Below are 15,491 nucleotides of genomic sequence, written 5' to 3' on the forward strand. Positions count from 1 at the left end.
CAGGGTACTGTACGGTCCAGTAGATGCAGGAGGTTTCACAGCGCTCGAGGTGGCGTCTTGTCGTCTCAAGCTGGGGGCGCATCTGACTCAGCGCTCGCAGGTGGCTTTCCTTCTCCAAGCTGGGTGCGCATCTGACTCAGCGCTCGCAGGTGGCTTTCCTTCTCCAAGCTGGGTGCGCATCTCTCTCACATCCGGCGCGGGGCCGCGTATATCCGGCGGGGAGTGACACGCCCTCGGCTCGTTAGCTCCGCCTCGTGGAATCGGCACGTTGCTTCTCATTGGGTGCGTGCGGGGGGTTTACCAGGCTCCGCCCTTGACGAGGAGCTGACAAGGAGCCCCTTCGTGGTAACCCCGTGGAGCGCATGGTCTGGAGCTAATCGAGCCGGTGTGAGGACGCATCCTCCCCCGCTCCGCCGCCATCTCCTCTGTTGTTGTTGTAATTGTTGGGGAAGAAGATGGAAGGAGGTATGGGAAAGGTCCTAAACTCACTACTGATGCCATATAATCACATTCTGGTGCAACGAAGAGTCATAATTAATGGAGACGAGGCCTTAACTGACATAGAATAAGAATAACTAGGAAGATGTCCGAAAGTTGTCTACGTGTGGTGCGGTGGACCTGGGCACGACATTTAATGGGGGAATAAGGGGAAGGTCGGCTCTACTGATTGTTATTTACATGCAATGGGACTAGGGAATGGGGGATTGGGGAAAGTTGGGGAGTATTGGAGAAAATAGGGGAATATTTACAAGCGGATATGGAGGCCAAATTCCATATTCGCAACAATATATATATGTATATATATATGTATATATGTATATATATATGTATATGTATATATATATGTATATATATATGTATATATGTATATATATATGTATATATATATGTATATATGTATATATATATGTATATATATATGTATATATGTATATATATATGTATGTATATATGTATATATATGTATACAGTATATGTATATATGTATATATGTATATATGTATATATATATATATATATATTATGTATATATGTATATATATATATATATATATATATATATATATATATATATATATACATACATGCATACATGTGTGTTATTTATTTATTTTTAGAAGGCAAACTTTTTTCTGGCAGCTGGTCTTGCAGCAACCTGTATTGAAAAGATTTTGTTGCTCATTTAAATTCCCAACTCTGCTTTTTTCAGCTTGCTGGTACAGGTGATTCGCTAATTCCTAAGGCCAAGGCTGACCTGCATCCTCGAGATGTTGATGCTTTCTGGCTGCAGAGGCAGCTCGGTCGCTTCTACGACGATGCTGTAACATCCCAGCGTCGAGCCGACGAAGTCTTAAACATTCTCAAGGTGATTAACTGCGTGTGTGGTTTCCATGGAGAGATTTCTAGCACATGACATTTTTGAGATGGCTGAAAGTCTGAACTATCATCTGTTTAACCTTCTGTGCTATTTATCTTCATTCTACCACCCTCAGACAGCATCTGACGACAGAGATTGTGAGAATCAGCTAGTTTTGCTCCTTGGATTCAACATGTTTGACTTCATCAAGACACTGCGACAAAATCGCATGATGGGTGAGGCCCTTCTTTCTACAGAAAAGACTTCTTTTTTTTTAACACCTTGAATTTAACCACCTACTCGCTCTCTCGCTCATTCATATAAATGCTTACTTCTTTCTAGGTGTTATAAATTGACATTTTTGCATACTGATGCAACTTGAAGCCAGTATTCCATGAAAAATTGCAAAACTCCCTTTAAATCTCTGTAAATGAAAGTCAGCCTGTGGAGCTACGCTCCTGCTCAGGGAGGGTCACCGGGCCGGAGATAATGACACCTCCCATGATCATGCGCGGCACGATCTCTCCCCAAGGAAGTTAGTTTTTGAAGTCAAATCATTGGACACCTTCAAACAGGGTCTTCCATTAGCCATGTTACAAGGTTCTTTGTCGTAAAGTGAGAAGAGGAACTGTATTGGATATTTGGTTATTATGAACACAAATAATAACTTATTTGGGAAAAATACTAAAATCGAGATTGCTGTGTCCATGAAATTCAAGGTGTTATACAAAAAATATTTGCCTGTGAGAAGAGGAACTGTTCATGACCTCAGAAGACGTTATCAAGATACTGGATCAGCAAGAGATGTGTCAAGAAGTGGATGTCACAGGACAGAGACACTCAGATGAGCAACGATGCTTGTGCCCCGTCTCGTCTCTTCGAAGATTGTGAGAAAAGAGGCACAGAAGAAAAGGAAAAAAACTGCATTTGTTTTCTGAAACGGTTTTTTTTTTTTGGAAACAGAAAATCATTCGCTCAACAATTTTCAGTGATACCAGCCTGCTGCAGTGGTCAATTTATGCTCCACAGCAATGTTTTGTCTCCCCAGTAAGGCATGCTTCCTTCATTACATCATCTATTGAAAGAGTGCAAAATGACTTCTTCTGTACTATTTTGCATGCAGGTCCTCATACGTGTCAACTAGCATGTTTATCAGCATCTCATTGGATTACAAGCGCGGCTATATTTCAGCGGATCACATGCACTATTCCTTCTGATGACTCCTAATGCAGTGTTTGGTCTTTCATTCGATTATAGCTCGACCACCATCACCACATTGTTTCAGTGGGAAAAGACAAAACTAAAAGATCCAGCCTTTCACTTGCAGTGAAATTGAGGAAGTTGAAGCCAAAAGGAAAAGTCCAGTAGACATTGCAAAATATTTGGGACTCACAAAAAGTATGGTAGGAACAATGTGGTGTCACAGAACCAAGGCTCTGGCAGCCGTTGGAGATGCTTGTACATCTGGGACATTTGTGGGTTCAGCCCTCTATTCATGATGATGTTGATTAAACGGTACACATAGCGAGGGTATACGTACAGTGCAGGATTGTCACGGATGGTGGATCTGCATGGATGCTGCAGAAACAAAGTGTTATAGTGAACACTCCTCTCTCTATAAGTTCCTCCATAAGGAACATAAAATCATGTTGCCCAGCAAACCAATACAACAGGCATTTTAAGGCCATTTTCCCTGCTAGAGCGGGGGTTAGCCTTGCGGGCCCATGACAATCTTCTCCATTTTGCCCTATTTTCTGCAACTCCCCTTTTTAACCCCATTGCCCGCATTTCGTCTTCCACCACCTTTAGCCAAGTCTTTCTCGGTCTTCCCTGTCCTCTACTTCCTTCTACATTCATTTCCAGCATTCTTCTCAACCAGTCACTTTCATCCTTCCTCAACACATGACCAAACCATCTCAACCTGTTTCTCTTCACAGCATCAATCACAGGCTCCATTCCCATCATTTTTCGCAATTCATCATTTGTCTTCCTCTCTCAACGATACTCCACACATCCACCAAACCATTCGCATTTCCAACCTTTCCAACCTTCGTTGCTGCTCTACGTTCATTACCCATGTCTCGCTCCCATACATCATAACTCTTCTCACACATGCAGCATACACCTTTCCCTTCAGCTTCAACGACACTCCCCTCCTCATCAGCACGCCACTCAGTTTCCGAAACTTTTTTCCATGCACATCTCACTCCAGCAACCGTTGCCGAGTCTGATCCACCTTCTCCATTCAGCATGTCTCCTAGGTAGCAAAATGTTTTCACACCTTCCAGCTTCATGCCGTCTCCAAGATCCAAGTCAACATTTCCTCAATCTGCAGCTCCCTCTGTGCACACCTTATACTTGAATGTAGCTGCCACACTGGTTAATGACCCTCTCAGACCACTACATTTTTGATGAATTTTTGTACATTGAATGGCGTGCACTCCGACACCCTTCCTGCACACAGAACACGGCGGCCACTTCCCATTTCTTTCCACCTCACCACATGCTTTACCACTTGCCATTACCTTTGTCTTTTTGATATTCACCTTCAGACCTTTTGCCTCCATACATTCCTTCCACTTGTTCATCTTCTCCTTCAGTCCATCCATACTTTCCACAATGAACACCAGATCATCTGCATACAACAGCTCCCCACGGTAAACCCTCCTTTTTACAATTACATTCCGAGCCAGCACTTCCATCACAGCTACAAATAGTAGTGGACTTGGTACCGACCTCTGAAGCACTCCCACCTTCACCTCAAACTGTTCACAAACAAACTTCACCACCACTGTTCCCGTCCTTCGTCCCTACAGCTGTGCGCACTCTCTCGTTCATTGCCATCACTACTCTGATCAACCATTCCTCCACTCCTAACTTCCTCAATGCCCATGTCACTACTTCCTGTGGAACCCTATCGAATGCTTTCTCCAGATCAACGAACCCAAGAAACAACTTCTTCCTCTTCTCCATGTACTTCTCCTGCAACTGCCTTACAATAAAAAGCGCGTCTATCATTCCTCTTCCTGGCATAAATCCTAACTGCATTTCGTCAATCTTCACTTTCTTCCTTATCCTCCTCTCCAACACCCTTTCCAATATCTTCATTCCATGCCCTAATAACTTTACGAGGCATGACCATGTCTAGCAAACCAATACAATGTAAACAATAGTTTTGCTTTGTAACTTTTGACCATTTTACATTAAAATGACTATAACTATAAATTAGAACCCTCCAGAATGGGGAAAGCAGGTATTCTACCAATACTCAAAGGAAATTTAACGCTTCTTGAAAACTACCGTGGAATAAGTTTAACTCAAACAGCAGCAAAAGTCTACAATCCCCTCCTTCTTAACAGAATTCGCCCTGAATTCGAAAATATCCTCCACCCAAATCAAAATGGTTTTATGCCCTTTCGAACTATGTCATCTCAGATTCTTGCTCTCAGACGCATCATTGAGAAAATACGTAACCATCAAAATAAGCTGCTATCATCATCATAGACTTCAGGAAAGCCTTTGACTCCATTGACAGGAATATACGTTTCCAAAATCTACACACATATGGCATCCCTGAATCGATTGGGCAGGCCATATACATTTTGTATGAAGATACCTCTGCAGTGGTATTACCTCCTAAAGGAGAGACTGCTACTTTTAAAATCGATAATTGAGTTATTCAAGGTGACATTTTCTTTAGACCGTTTTGTTTGCCATGGGGCCCAGTCTTGGTTATCCATGATTCACATCCCCGGCGCGGCCAGTGCAGGCCGGTATTCTCTCTCCGCAGTTGTGCCACGCGCACTCCGTGGCTGGTAGTGCCTCTGCTTTGGTGGGTGTGTGTGGTTGCTGAAACACACAGTGTGTAGCTATCCCCCTCGTTGTGAACACTGCACCACGTCCAGTTGTAATACTGTGTATTCCTTTGTTTTTGGTTGTTATTGCCCTTCGTGACATTTAACCATGGACCCCAAGAAAACTGTTGCTTGTGGTATGTCATTTGTTACTCATTATAGCAAAATATATAAAATGGAGAAACTTACATTTAAATTGAAAATCCACAAGTAATCCCTCGCACGTTCTAAAAAAGTTAACGCTCCCGCACAGACTAAAAGAAAACGAGTTTGGCCAGCAGTTTATTATTATTATTTTTTTATTTTTTTGTTGTGCTTTGCACGAGGGTGACTCCCATAAACCACTCCACTCCATTACATTACGTTTGTGTTTATAGGCGGGAAAATTGAGCCTAGAACCTAACCCCCCTTTTTCCCCGTAGGCCTTTGGTTTTATTATCTGCGTTTTTTGCCAACCACAGGGGTTTTTCCAGGAATGTAACCCCCCATGGATAAATAGGGTTTACCGTACGTATAAAACTTGTATTTATTATGTCTGCACGTAAGATGCCTGCTTGCATTGTTCCAGCATGCCCCACTACCGGATTAGGCTTACTTGTGCAAATCTGTTTGCAGTATTATATTGTACACTGCTTGCCAGTGCTCAAAGTTCAGCTGAGCGACAGAAGATCGTGGATACCATGGAGTCCAATGCAGAGTTGCGGCCAATTCTGCACAAGTTGCAGGAGACTGACAAGGAAGATATAGTCCAGGTAAACACTGAAAGCTTGATGACTAAGACCTAGTGTATTCATATTGGATGGGATTGGATCTCCGTGCTGTTTATCAGAAATCCACAGAAAATGATGATGTCTTTTCCATTGACATTTTACAGGAGGAAAGATCTCGGCGAGAACGCTTGCGGCAATCTCGTGTTGATGCCGACCTGGAAGCAATGGATGAAGAGCAGGAAGGAGTGGTGAGTGGTTATGGTAGTGGTTGGGTGTGTGGTGTTACAGGGTAGTAATACAACAATTTTATAGATTCTCAAATTCACTCATCAGTCCCTATTGGCTCTGATCAGACTAGTTTGCACAAATATCTGGCTTAGCATCAGATCAAAAAAGAACAAGAACAGGCCCAGACTTCATTGGCATATCATCTGTATCAATACTCACACAGCCTCCCGAATTGAAAATCTAATTTCTACTGAATGCGATGAATTCAAAATAAATCGGTCAAGCACATATAACGATTTTGTGGACATATGTAATAAAGTTTAGACTATATTACCACAAAGAAAACCTGTTAAAACTTGTGTTCAAGGAACTGTTGAAGTAAACGCTGCTCGTGGTACTCTCCTCAGTGCACAACCTGAGATGGTATCTACAACACAAGCTGCACTCTGTGATGCGTACAATGAAGCCCAGTAAAAAGCGGTTTCACAATATACTGGTGGGAGGGGTGGGGGGGGGAGGGTGCACTTCAACAACCAGCGCACTCCATTACGCCTGGAATCGAGTGAAACGTCTTTCTGGAAAGAAATCTAAAACGGTTGAATACAAGGTGAGAATCGCTTGGATTCCTGGAAAACTTGCTTCCAAAAATTGCTCTTCTGATAATGCTAGCCTACCCAACAACCCAATCGATTCAATTTTCAAGGTCAGCTCCAACATTACAGCTGGCATATTTTCATCAGCAGAACTTCACATGGCAATGAAAGAAATTAAACTTGGAAAAGCCCCCGGTCTCGATGGTATTCCAATCAGTCTGGTGACTTCCAAAGCTAAGAAAAATCCTATTGAAATACTTCAACGAAACATACCTCGGAAAGAACCCTCCAGAATGGGGAAAGCAGGTGTTCTACCAATACTCAAAGGAAATTTAACGCTTCTTGAAAACTACCATGGAATACGTTTAACTCAAACAGCAGCAAAAGTCTACAACCCCCTCCTTCTTAACAGAATTCACCCTGAATTAGAAAATATCCTCCACCCAAATCAAAATGGTTTTAGGCCCTTTCGATTTACGTCATCTCAGATTCTTGCTCTCAGATGCATCATTTGGAAAATGCGTAACCATCAAAATAAGCTGCTATCATCATCGTAGACTTCAGGAAAGCGTTCGACTCCATTGACAGGAATAAACTTTTCCAAACTGTACACACATATGGCATCCCTGAATTTATTGAGCAAGCCATATAAATTTTGTATGAGGATACCTCTGCAGTGGTATTACCTCCTGAAGGAAAGACTGCTACTTTTAAAATCGATAATGGAGTTCTTCAAGGTGACCTGCTCGCTCCTTAGCTGTTTTATTTTTATTTTTTTGTTTTTTTTGGGGGGTTTTTTTGGTATACAGGATCGAGGCTTGTGAAATAGCTAACATTTATCACACAAAAAAAAAATCAAACAGACACACAAAGTATATAATAAGGGTAGCGGTAGACAAGACGGGGAGAGAAGGGGGGAAGCACACAAACACAACATTTGAGAGCAGGGACATCGGGAGATCTGTGGGAGGGAGAGGGCTTGGGGGGAGGAGGCGTGGGAAGGGGGAGAGGTGGGAGAAGTATAAAACACAAGGACACTGCAAGGACTTCCAAGAAGGAAGTTGGTATTTCAAAAAAGTGAATCTGGGGTGAAATTAGCAGGGGTAGAAAAGATAAAGGTTTTGGATGGGGGAAGATAAGAGATGGTGGTGAACAGCTGTTTTCAAGACCTGGAGGGAGGAGTGGGATTGAAGAGCGTGAGGGAGTTTGTTCCAGAGGCGGGATAAAAGAGGAATGAAGGAGTGAAGGTGAGCAGAGAGTCTTGATCTTGGCAGTTTAACCATAAGAGGGTTGCTGAGGGATCTTGTGCGACCTGTAGGAATATTTGGGGGACAGAGCCCAGAGAGAGCTGGGGGAGCAAGGCCGGAGAGGAGTCGGTAGAAGACAGAAAGACCACCAACCTGCCTGCGGTGAGTAAGTGAAAGGCCCTCGGAATTAGCTTCATCGCGGGAGATTCCAATGATTCTGAAAGCTTTGGTTTCAACAGCGTGAAGCTAAGCTAGGTGTGAGGCAGGAGCCCACAGAATCTTGTTTCTCACAGTCTGAGAGTCCTTTAGGGCTTTCCTGTGCTCTAACTCCAAGCGCGCTTTCATGTGTCTTTCACTGAGGTGAGGCTTCCGTCTTGCCACTCTGCCATAAATCCCAGATAGGTGGAGTGTTGCAGTGATGGTTGTCCTTCTGGAAGTTTCTCCCATCTCCACACAGGATCTCTGGAGCTCAGCCAGAGTGACCATCGGGTTCTTGGTCACCTCTATTACCAAGGCCCTTCTCCCCCGGTTGCTCAGTTTGGCTGGGCGGTCAGCTCTCGGATGAGTCCTGGTTGTTCCAAACTTCTTCCATTTAAGAATTATGGAGGCCACTGTGCTCTTGGGAAACTTCAATGCAGCAGAATTTTTTTGTAGGCTTCCCCAAATCTGTGCCTCGACACAATCTTGTCTGAGCTCTGCAGGCAGTTCCTTCGACCTCATTGCTTGGTTTTTGCTCTGATGTGCATTGTCAGCTGTGAGACCTTATATAGACAGGTGTGTGCCTTTCCAAATAATGTCCAATCAATTGAATTTACCACAGCTGGACTCCAATCAAGGTGTAGAAACATCTCAAAGATCACTAGAAATGGGAGGCACCTGAGCTAAATTTCAAGTGTCATAGCAAAGGGTCTGAATACTTATGTCAATGTGATATTTCAGTTTTTTATTTTTAATAAATTTGCAAAACTTTCTAAAATCCTGTTTTCTCTTTGTCATTATGGGGTAGCGAGTGTAGATTGATGAGGGAAAAAATGAATTTAAACGATTTCAGCATAAGGCTGCAACATAACAAAATGTGAAAAAAGTGAAGGGGTCTGAATACTTTCTGAATGCACTGTATATGTGTATTAATTAATAGTATTAGTATTAAGTTGGAATGGAAGTGGTGGATCGATTATATTGTAATCATCAATTACTGGATAAGTAGGCTGTTTTTAACTATTGGAATCCGGATGTTAGCTCGTCATGATCACCATTTTAACTGTCCTCCTCATGGTTCAGACCCCAATGCCCCGGCAGGCATTTGACCTAGAAGAGCTCTCCTTTTCTCAAGGCTCCCACTTCATGGCGAACAAGCGTTGCCAGCTTCCAGATGGCTCCTTCCGTAAGCAGCGGAGGGGCTATGAAGAGGTCCATGTACCTGCCCTCAAAGCCCGCCCCTTTGCTCCTGATGAGGTATAACAAGAGCTTTCCCTTGCCATCAATAATTATTTTGTACTCATCATTTCATTTTCAAAACCTCCTATGCAGTTTCCAAAACTTTCTTTTCATCTTGTATGTTTTTTTTTTTTGTGTTTTTTTAAACCTCTTCTTCACCTTTCTACCCATTCAGTCATTGATGCCGGTGGAGCATGTGATGCGCTATGCTCAGGTTGCCTTCGAGAGTTATAAAACTCTGAACCGCATCCAGAGCAAGTTATATCGTGCAGCTATGGAGACTGACCAGAACCTGTTGCTATGTGCCCCAACGGTCTTTGATACACCTCTACACACAACAGATCCCTTTCTCGTGTTGTCTTGCATTCAAAGTTGTATGGTAACTGTTTGTACTAAAATGTTGGATTGTGAATGATCGAGTCCTGTTGCACTCTGTGAATTAGGGTGCTGGTAAAACTCACGTGGCGCTGTTGTGCATTCTACGTGAGATTGGGAAACACATTAATGCAGACGGCACGATCAACGCACATGACTTTAAGGTCGTGTATGTGGCACCCATGCGCTCCTTGGTACAGGAGATGGTTGGGAACCTTGGGAAGGTGAGTGTTTATACAAAGGTGCTTTGAATTCTTCTGCAAGGTATTTCAGGATGTTTTTTTTTTTGTGATGAGAAAAAAGAATATTGCTTTTAACGGCAAAATTTGGATACTTGTACCCAGCGTTTGTCCAGCTACGGTCTCCGCGTCTCTGAATTGACGGGAGACCACCAGTTGTGCAAAGAGGACATCCAAGCCACACAAGTGATCGTGTGTACACCAGAGAAATGGGACATAGTTACTCGGCGGGGCGGAGAGCGTCCTTATACACAGCTTGTTCGCCTTCTCATCTTGGTAAGAAAAACATTTCAAGTTGTAAACTCTTGGAATGCTTTATTTGTTTTTGTTGTGCTTCCTTTTTCTCTGTCAAGGGCATGAGCTCAAAGTGTATCTGAGATTAAAAGGGAAAAATTGATCTAGATCCAAGATCTGGTGTTCTTGTACGTTTATAGTGTTATGTGGATGTGAGAGCGACTCATTCATACGTATTATTCAGGATGAGATCCATCTGCTTCATGATGACCGAGGTCCGGTGCTTGAGGCTTTAGTGGCGAGGACGATCCGCAGCATCGAAGCCACACAGGAAGAGGTGCGTCTTGTCGGACTCTCTGCCACACTGCCCAACTACGAGGACGTTGCCACTTTCCTGCGGGTCGACCCCGCCAAGGGATTGTTCTACTTCGATAACAGGTTACTTCAGTAAAATTAATATTTGTATGATAATGTAAAGCATTACATTAAACCCTTGCATTGTGCTTTTTATTAAAGGAAAGTATTGCTTTTTTCGACTTTGAGGTTTGCATTTGTTAAATTAGTTTTGGAATTGATAATTAAATATGATCTTTCCAGTGAAGCATTTTATGAAAAAAGCACTGTTACTGTGAAATTATTTTTGAAAAATGTATCCAATAGTTTTTGGGACAAATTTTGATAAAGCAAACCATTATTTATTTATTCCAATTATCTAATGAAACTTAGGGACAATACCTCTGGCGCTCACCTGGTAGAATAAACAGTATACTGCACTGAATAAGGTATTTTAAACCAATTTCAATGGTTGCTAGAAGACAGGGCAGCATGTCGAGTCATACCAACATAATCATAAGACTTTAAAGAAACAAACCAAAAATACCTATTTTGGGGGGGCACCCCTCCCTCCCCCAACCCTGGTAAACCCCCTTAGACCCCGACCTTTTTTTTTCTTTTTCTTTTTTAATGCCATGAACAAACTTTAGTCACAACACAACAAATATAATTTGTGCCAAGTTTGGTCACAATCCCCTCAGCGGTTTCGGAGAAGAAGTTGTGAGTGTTTACGGACGGACGACGCGCCATCACATAAGCTCCCCTGAACTTCGTTCCAGGTAAGCTAAACACAAATGGCCTGAAAGACTTTGTTTTAACAATAATATTTTGTACAAAATATCCACCCAAATGATGAGAAAAAAAAAGCAGTTTTCGTATTACGCACACTGTTTAAAAAGGTAATCACGCGCATTTGTAGTTTCTAATATTTTTACTTCTGGTAAGCTTACCCACGAAATGCAGCGGTAAGCTATTTATTCACATTAACAAGGCGCTTGTCCAAAGAGGAAAAACCCCTTGGGAAGGGGGGGATATTATTGGTATTAATATTGTTTTGTAATAACATTAATATTATCCTATTATCATGAATGTTATTACTTTTTGTTGTTGGAAGTGGCCTTAGAAAAACGCCATGGTTAGCTATCCGTTTGACTTCCGTTTCCGGTCTTGCTGGTGAGGGTTCGTTTATTCTCAGCTCTCCACGCTCTCCATCGAAATCGAAGTTAAGTAATTGTTCCCATTTGTATTTTCGTTATAACTGTATTTATTTTATGGTGTATATATTGTCTCCCGACGAAGATTTTCGGTGCAAATCTTTCATACCTGTATTGAAAATCGTGTTAATTCGTGTCGCGTCTTGAGGCCTTGTACAGTGTACACTGTACAACCTTGAGGCTTTGTTTTTCTCTCAGCGGTCCGTCGTTTGTGATCCAATAACTTTCGTTCTCTGTTTTCCCAGTCTTTTCACCCCATAGCCTTAGCCCCCACTTCCTTATGTAAATCTCAACTAAAAAAAAAACAAACAAAAATTTTTTCCTTCTCTGTTCTCATTCGTTTATTCATTCTTATTCGTTCGTTCGTTCTTCGACCACGTGTTTCTCCCCCATTTCCCCAGATAGATTGTCAAATTTAAACTCGTTATTTTATCGTCCATGCGTTATTGTTTGATTATAGTTACTTTTGGTTTGAATTTCCTGTAACTCGTAATTAATTAATCGTGTTCTGCTCCTCGTGTGCGGCCTTGTAGTTGTACCCCCGTCGGTGTTTGTTAACTTAAGCGTGTTTTGCTTGGCTCTTAGTTTTTTCCCTTCTACCCCGAACATAATACTCTGTCTAACGTTCTAAATCCCCACCCCCCACCACCCCTCCCCAAAAAAAAAAAACAAACCAAAAACATTTATTTTCCTTTCTCCACGTGTGCTGTTGTCTCATCCTGTATTTTCTGTCCAGGTGTGCTGTTCGCCCCGCCCCCATTATCTCCTTGCCATCCACCGTTTGCCCTGTTCACGTGACTCGTGGTGGTCCCTCTCGGCTCTCCCGCCGTTGGTATTTTGTGCATATAAGATTGTTCACGGTTCTGTTTAAATATTATTTAAATATGTTTAACCTTTCCCCTTCAGTGTTTTACTCAGTGGTATTTTACAACACGCTGTTTTTCTTCCTATTTAAAAGGCTTTTCTCAATTTCCTCTCCAACTCATTCCACTTCAAAAAAAAGAAATTCAATATCTTATACGTCTCCCTCACTACATGGTCTAAATTCACATTCATTCCATCCCTCCTCCATCGTTCTGAATCGGATTGCTAACTTGAAAATCACAACAAACCCAATTTGTTTTCAATGTTCGTCTTTCATTAATCATCTACTTTCTAAACTCCCCTCTTGCCCCTCCCATCCAAATCCCCCCCCCTTGCACCTACACTCCTAAACTCCCCCCTTGCCCCTCCACTCTTAAACTCCCCCCTTGCCCCTCCACTCCTGAACTACCCCCTTGCCCTTCCCCTCCTAAACTCCCCCCTTGCCCCTCCCCTCCAAATCCCCCCCTTGCCCCTCCACTCCTGAACTCCCCCCTTGCCCTTCCCCTCCTAAACTCCCCCCTTGCCCCTCCCCTCCAAATCCCCCCCCTTGCCCCTCCACTCCTGAACTCCCCCCTTGCCCTTCCCCTCCTAAACTCCCCCCTTGCCCCTCCCCTCCAAATCCCCCCCCCTCGCCCCTTCCCTCCTAAACTCCCCCCTTGCCCCTCCACTTCTAAACTTCCCCCTTGCCCCTTCCCTCCTAAACTCCCCCCTTGCCCCTCCCCTCCTAAACTCCACCCTCACTCCTCCCCTTCAAAACTCCCCCCCAACCCCTCCCATTCAAATCTCCCCCCCATACCATTCCTCTCCAATTCTCCCTCCTCCCCCCTCCTCCTCAAAGCTGCCTCCTCCCCACTTCGTCTCCCTTCTATCTCATACCTCCACCCCCCCCCCCCAACCTTCTACTTTCCTCTGCCCCCCCTCAAACAACCCATCACTGTGCCTCATCCCTTCACCATCAAACCTTTCATCCTCCTCATCCTTCCCTTTCTTGGAACTCTTCTGCAATCTCTGACACACTATCAACTGCTCTCCCTACCTCCCCCTCTCATCCTTCATCTTACCCTACTCCTCCCCTCCCCTGTCCTGTACCCGATGCTCCCCCTCTCTCTTCATTAACGGTATGGACCTCAAACATCCGGGGCCTTCGCTCAAACCTGACTGATCTCTCCATACAGGTTGCTTCTGACAATTCAGACTTGATCTGCTTAACAGAGACTTTCCTCCTTCAAGATGTCTCTGATTCCTTCATATCTCTTCCTGGTTACTCCCTCCTCCGGTATGATAGACCTGAGCCTCGGCCTGGTGGTGGGTTGGCTATCTTTATCAAAAACTCTTCCTCACTCTCCTTGCACTGCCCTCTCTCCTCCTCACCCCCAGGAGTACCTCTGGCTACGGCTTCCTCTCGGCTCCCACCTTTTGTTCATATGTGTTCTGTACCGTCCCCCAAACAGTGATGACTCCATCTACATTTCACTGTCTGACAACATGGACCAACTTCTATCCACTCATCCCAACTCTCTCTTCCTCATATGTGGTGACTTCCTTCAACTGTCATCATGCCACCTGGTTGGGTGTGGGTTCCTCTCTCACCAGTCATGGCACCTCAGCAAAGGACTTCTGTGACTCACTGGGATTGACACAATCTGTCAATTTCCCGACCCGGATCTCAGCCAATGGAGTATCTTCTCTTCTCGACTTGGTTATGACAAACTTCCCTGCTAATGTCTGCTGCTCTTCTGCTGCTCCAATCGGTTCTTCTGATCATGTGCTTGTCAAAGTGGACATCTCTCTGGCCATTCTCAGAGAGCCTCCTCAGCGTCGACGAGTCTGGCATTTCACTCAGGCCGACTGGGATGGTCTTCAAGCAGCCATCAATCGTCTGGATTGGTCTCCCATCTCCACTGCCTCTGACATCAATTCTTCCTGGGAATTCTTCCAAAGCAAACTGATCTCTCTCATGCACAGATTTATCCCATCTCGCCTTCAGTTGTCTTACCCTTCCTCCCGTCCATGGTACACTGAATCTTGTGGTGAGGCAGTTGCCCTGAAACAACTTGCCTTTGCCTCTTGGAAGGCTAATCCAACTGAAGGCAATCTCAGTTCCTTCCACCAAGCTCGGAACAAGTGTGTGTCTACCCTCAGGAGTGCCAGGAAGCACTATCTCTCCTCACTCAAGAATGAACTCTCAAACCTGTCTCCTTCCTCCAAATCCTGGTGGCGTCTGGTCAAATCCGTTTCTGGTGTTTGTTCCCCCTCCATCCCCTCCCTTACCTCAAATGGCCACACAGTTGACATCGCACGTGACAAAGCCGAATGCCTCAACTCTGTGTTTGCCTCAAAATCCTTAGTCCCAAACCCATCTCTCTCTGTTCCCACCTTTCCCAGTTGAACCCAACTGCTCCTGGACTCTGTGTCCTTCTCTCCTGACAAGGTGGAGGAGTTTTTGTCAAACCTCGACTCTGATTCTGCAACTGGACCAGACGGCATCAGCCCACGGGTCCTAAAATCCTGCTCTGCCGCTCTATCTCACCCTCTCTCTGTTCTTTTCACCCTATCTTTTGCTCAAGGTCATCTGCCAGCATCCTGGAAATCAGCAAACATTACCGCTTTATACAAAAAAGGTGCAAAAACAGATCCTTGCAACTACAGACCAATCAGCCTGCTCCCAATTATCAGCAAAGTCATGGAATCCATCATTGCTTCGGATATGAAATCTTTCCTCTTCTCCAATGGCTTGATCTCTGATCATCAATTTGGTTTCAGACCAGGTCACTCTACTCTGGACATGCTGCTTCTGCTGTCTCAA

At 44.0% G+C, this 15,491-nt stretch overlaps 1 protein-coding gene across 1 annotated transcript in view; it reads left to right on the forward strand.

Moving 5' to 3' along the window:
- The window catches only part of SNRNP200 (small nuclear ribonucleoprotein U5 subunit 200), a 71,949-nt gene that overhangs the window by 27,985 nt on the left and 28,473 nt on the right, over nucleotides 1–15,491 (forward strand). The window contains exons 7-15 of the mRNA XM_068128914.2: nucleotides 1,211–1,366; nucleotides 1,494–1,593; nucleotides 5,827–5,963; nucleotides 6,086–6,169; nucleotides 9,271–9,444; nucleotides 9,602–9,739; nucleotides 9,870–10,025; nucleotides 10,146–10,316; nucleotides 10,519–10,712. Of these exons, the coding sequence (XP_067985015.2) occupies nucleotides 1,211–1,366; nucleotides 1,494–1,593; nucleotides 5,827–5,963; nucleotides 6,086–6,169; nucleotides 9,271–9,444; nucleotides 9,602–9,739; nucleotides 9,870–10,025; nucleotides 10,146–10,316; nucleotides 10,519–10,712 (1,310 nt within the window). The remainder of the gene's footprint in view (nucleotides 1–1,210; nucleotides 1,367–1,493; nucleotides 1,594–5,826; nucleotides 5,964–6,085; nucleotides 6,170–9,270; nucleotides 9,445–9,601; nucleotides 9,740–9,869; nucleotides 10,026–10,145; nucleotides 10,317–10,518; nucleotides 10,713–15,491) is intronic.

Source organism: Myxine glutinosa, chromosome 9 (assembly GCF_964187855.1).
Source record: "Myxine glutinosa chromosome 9, kmMyxGlut1.1, whole genome shotgun sequence".
NCBI lineage: Eukaryota > Metazoa > Chordata > Myxini > Myxiniformes > Myxinidae > Myxine > Myxine glutinosa.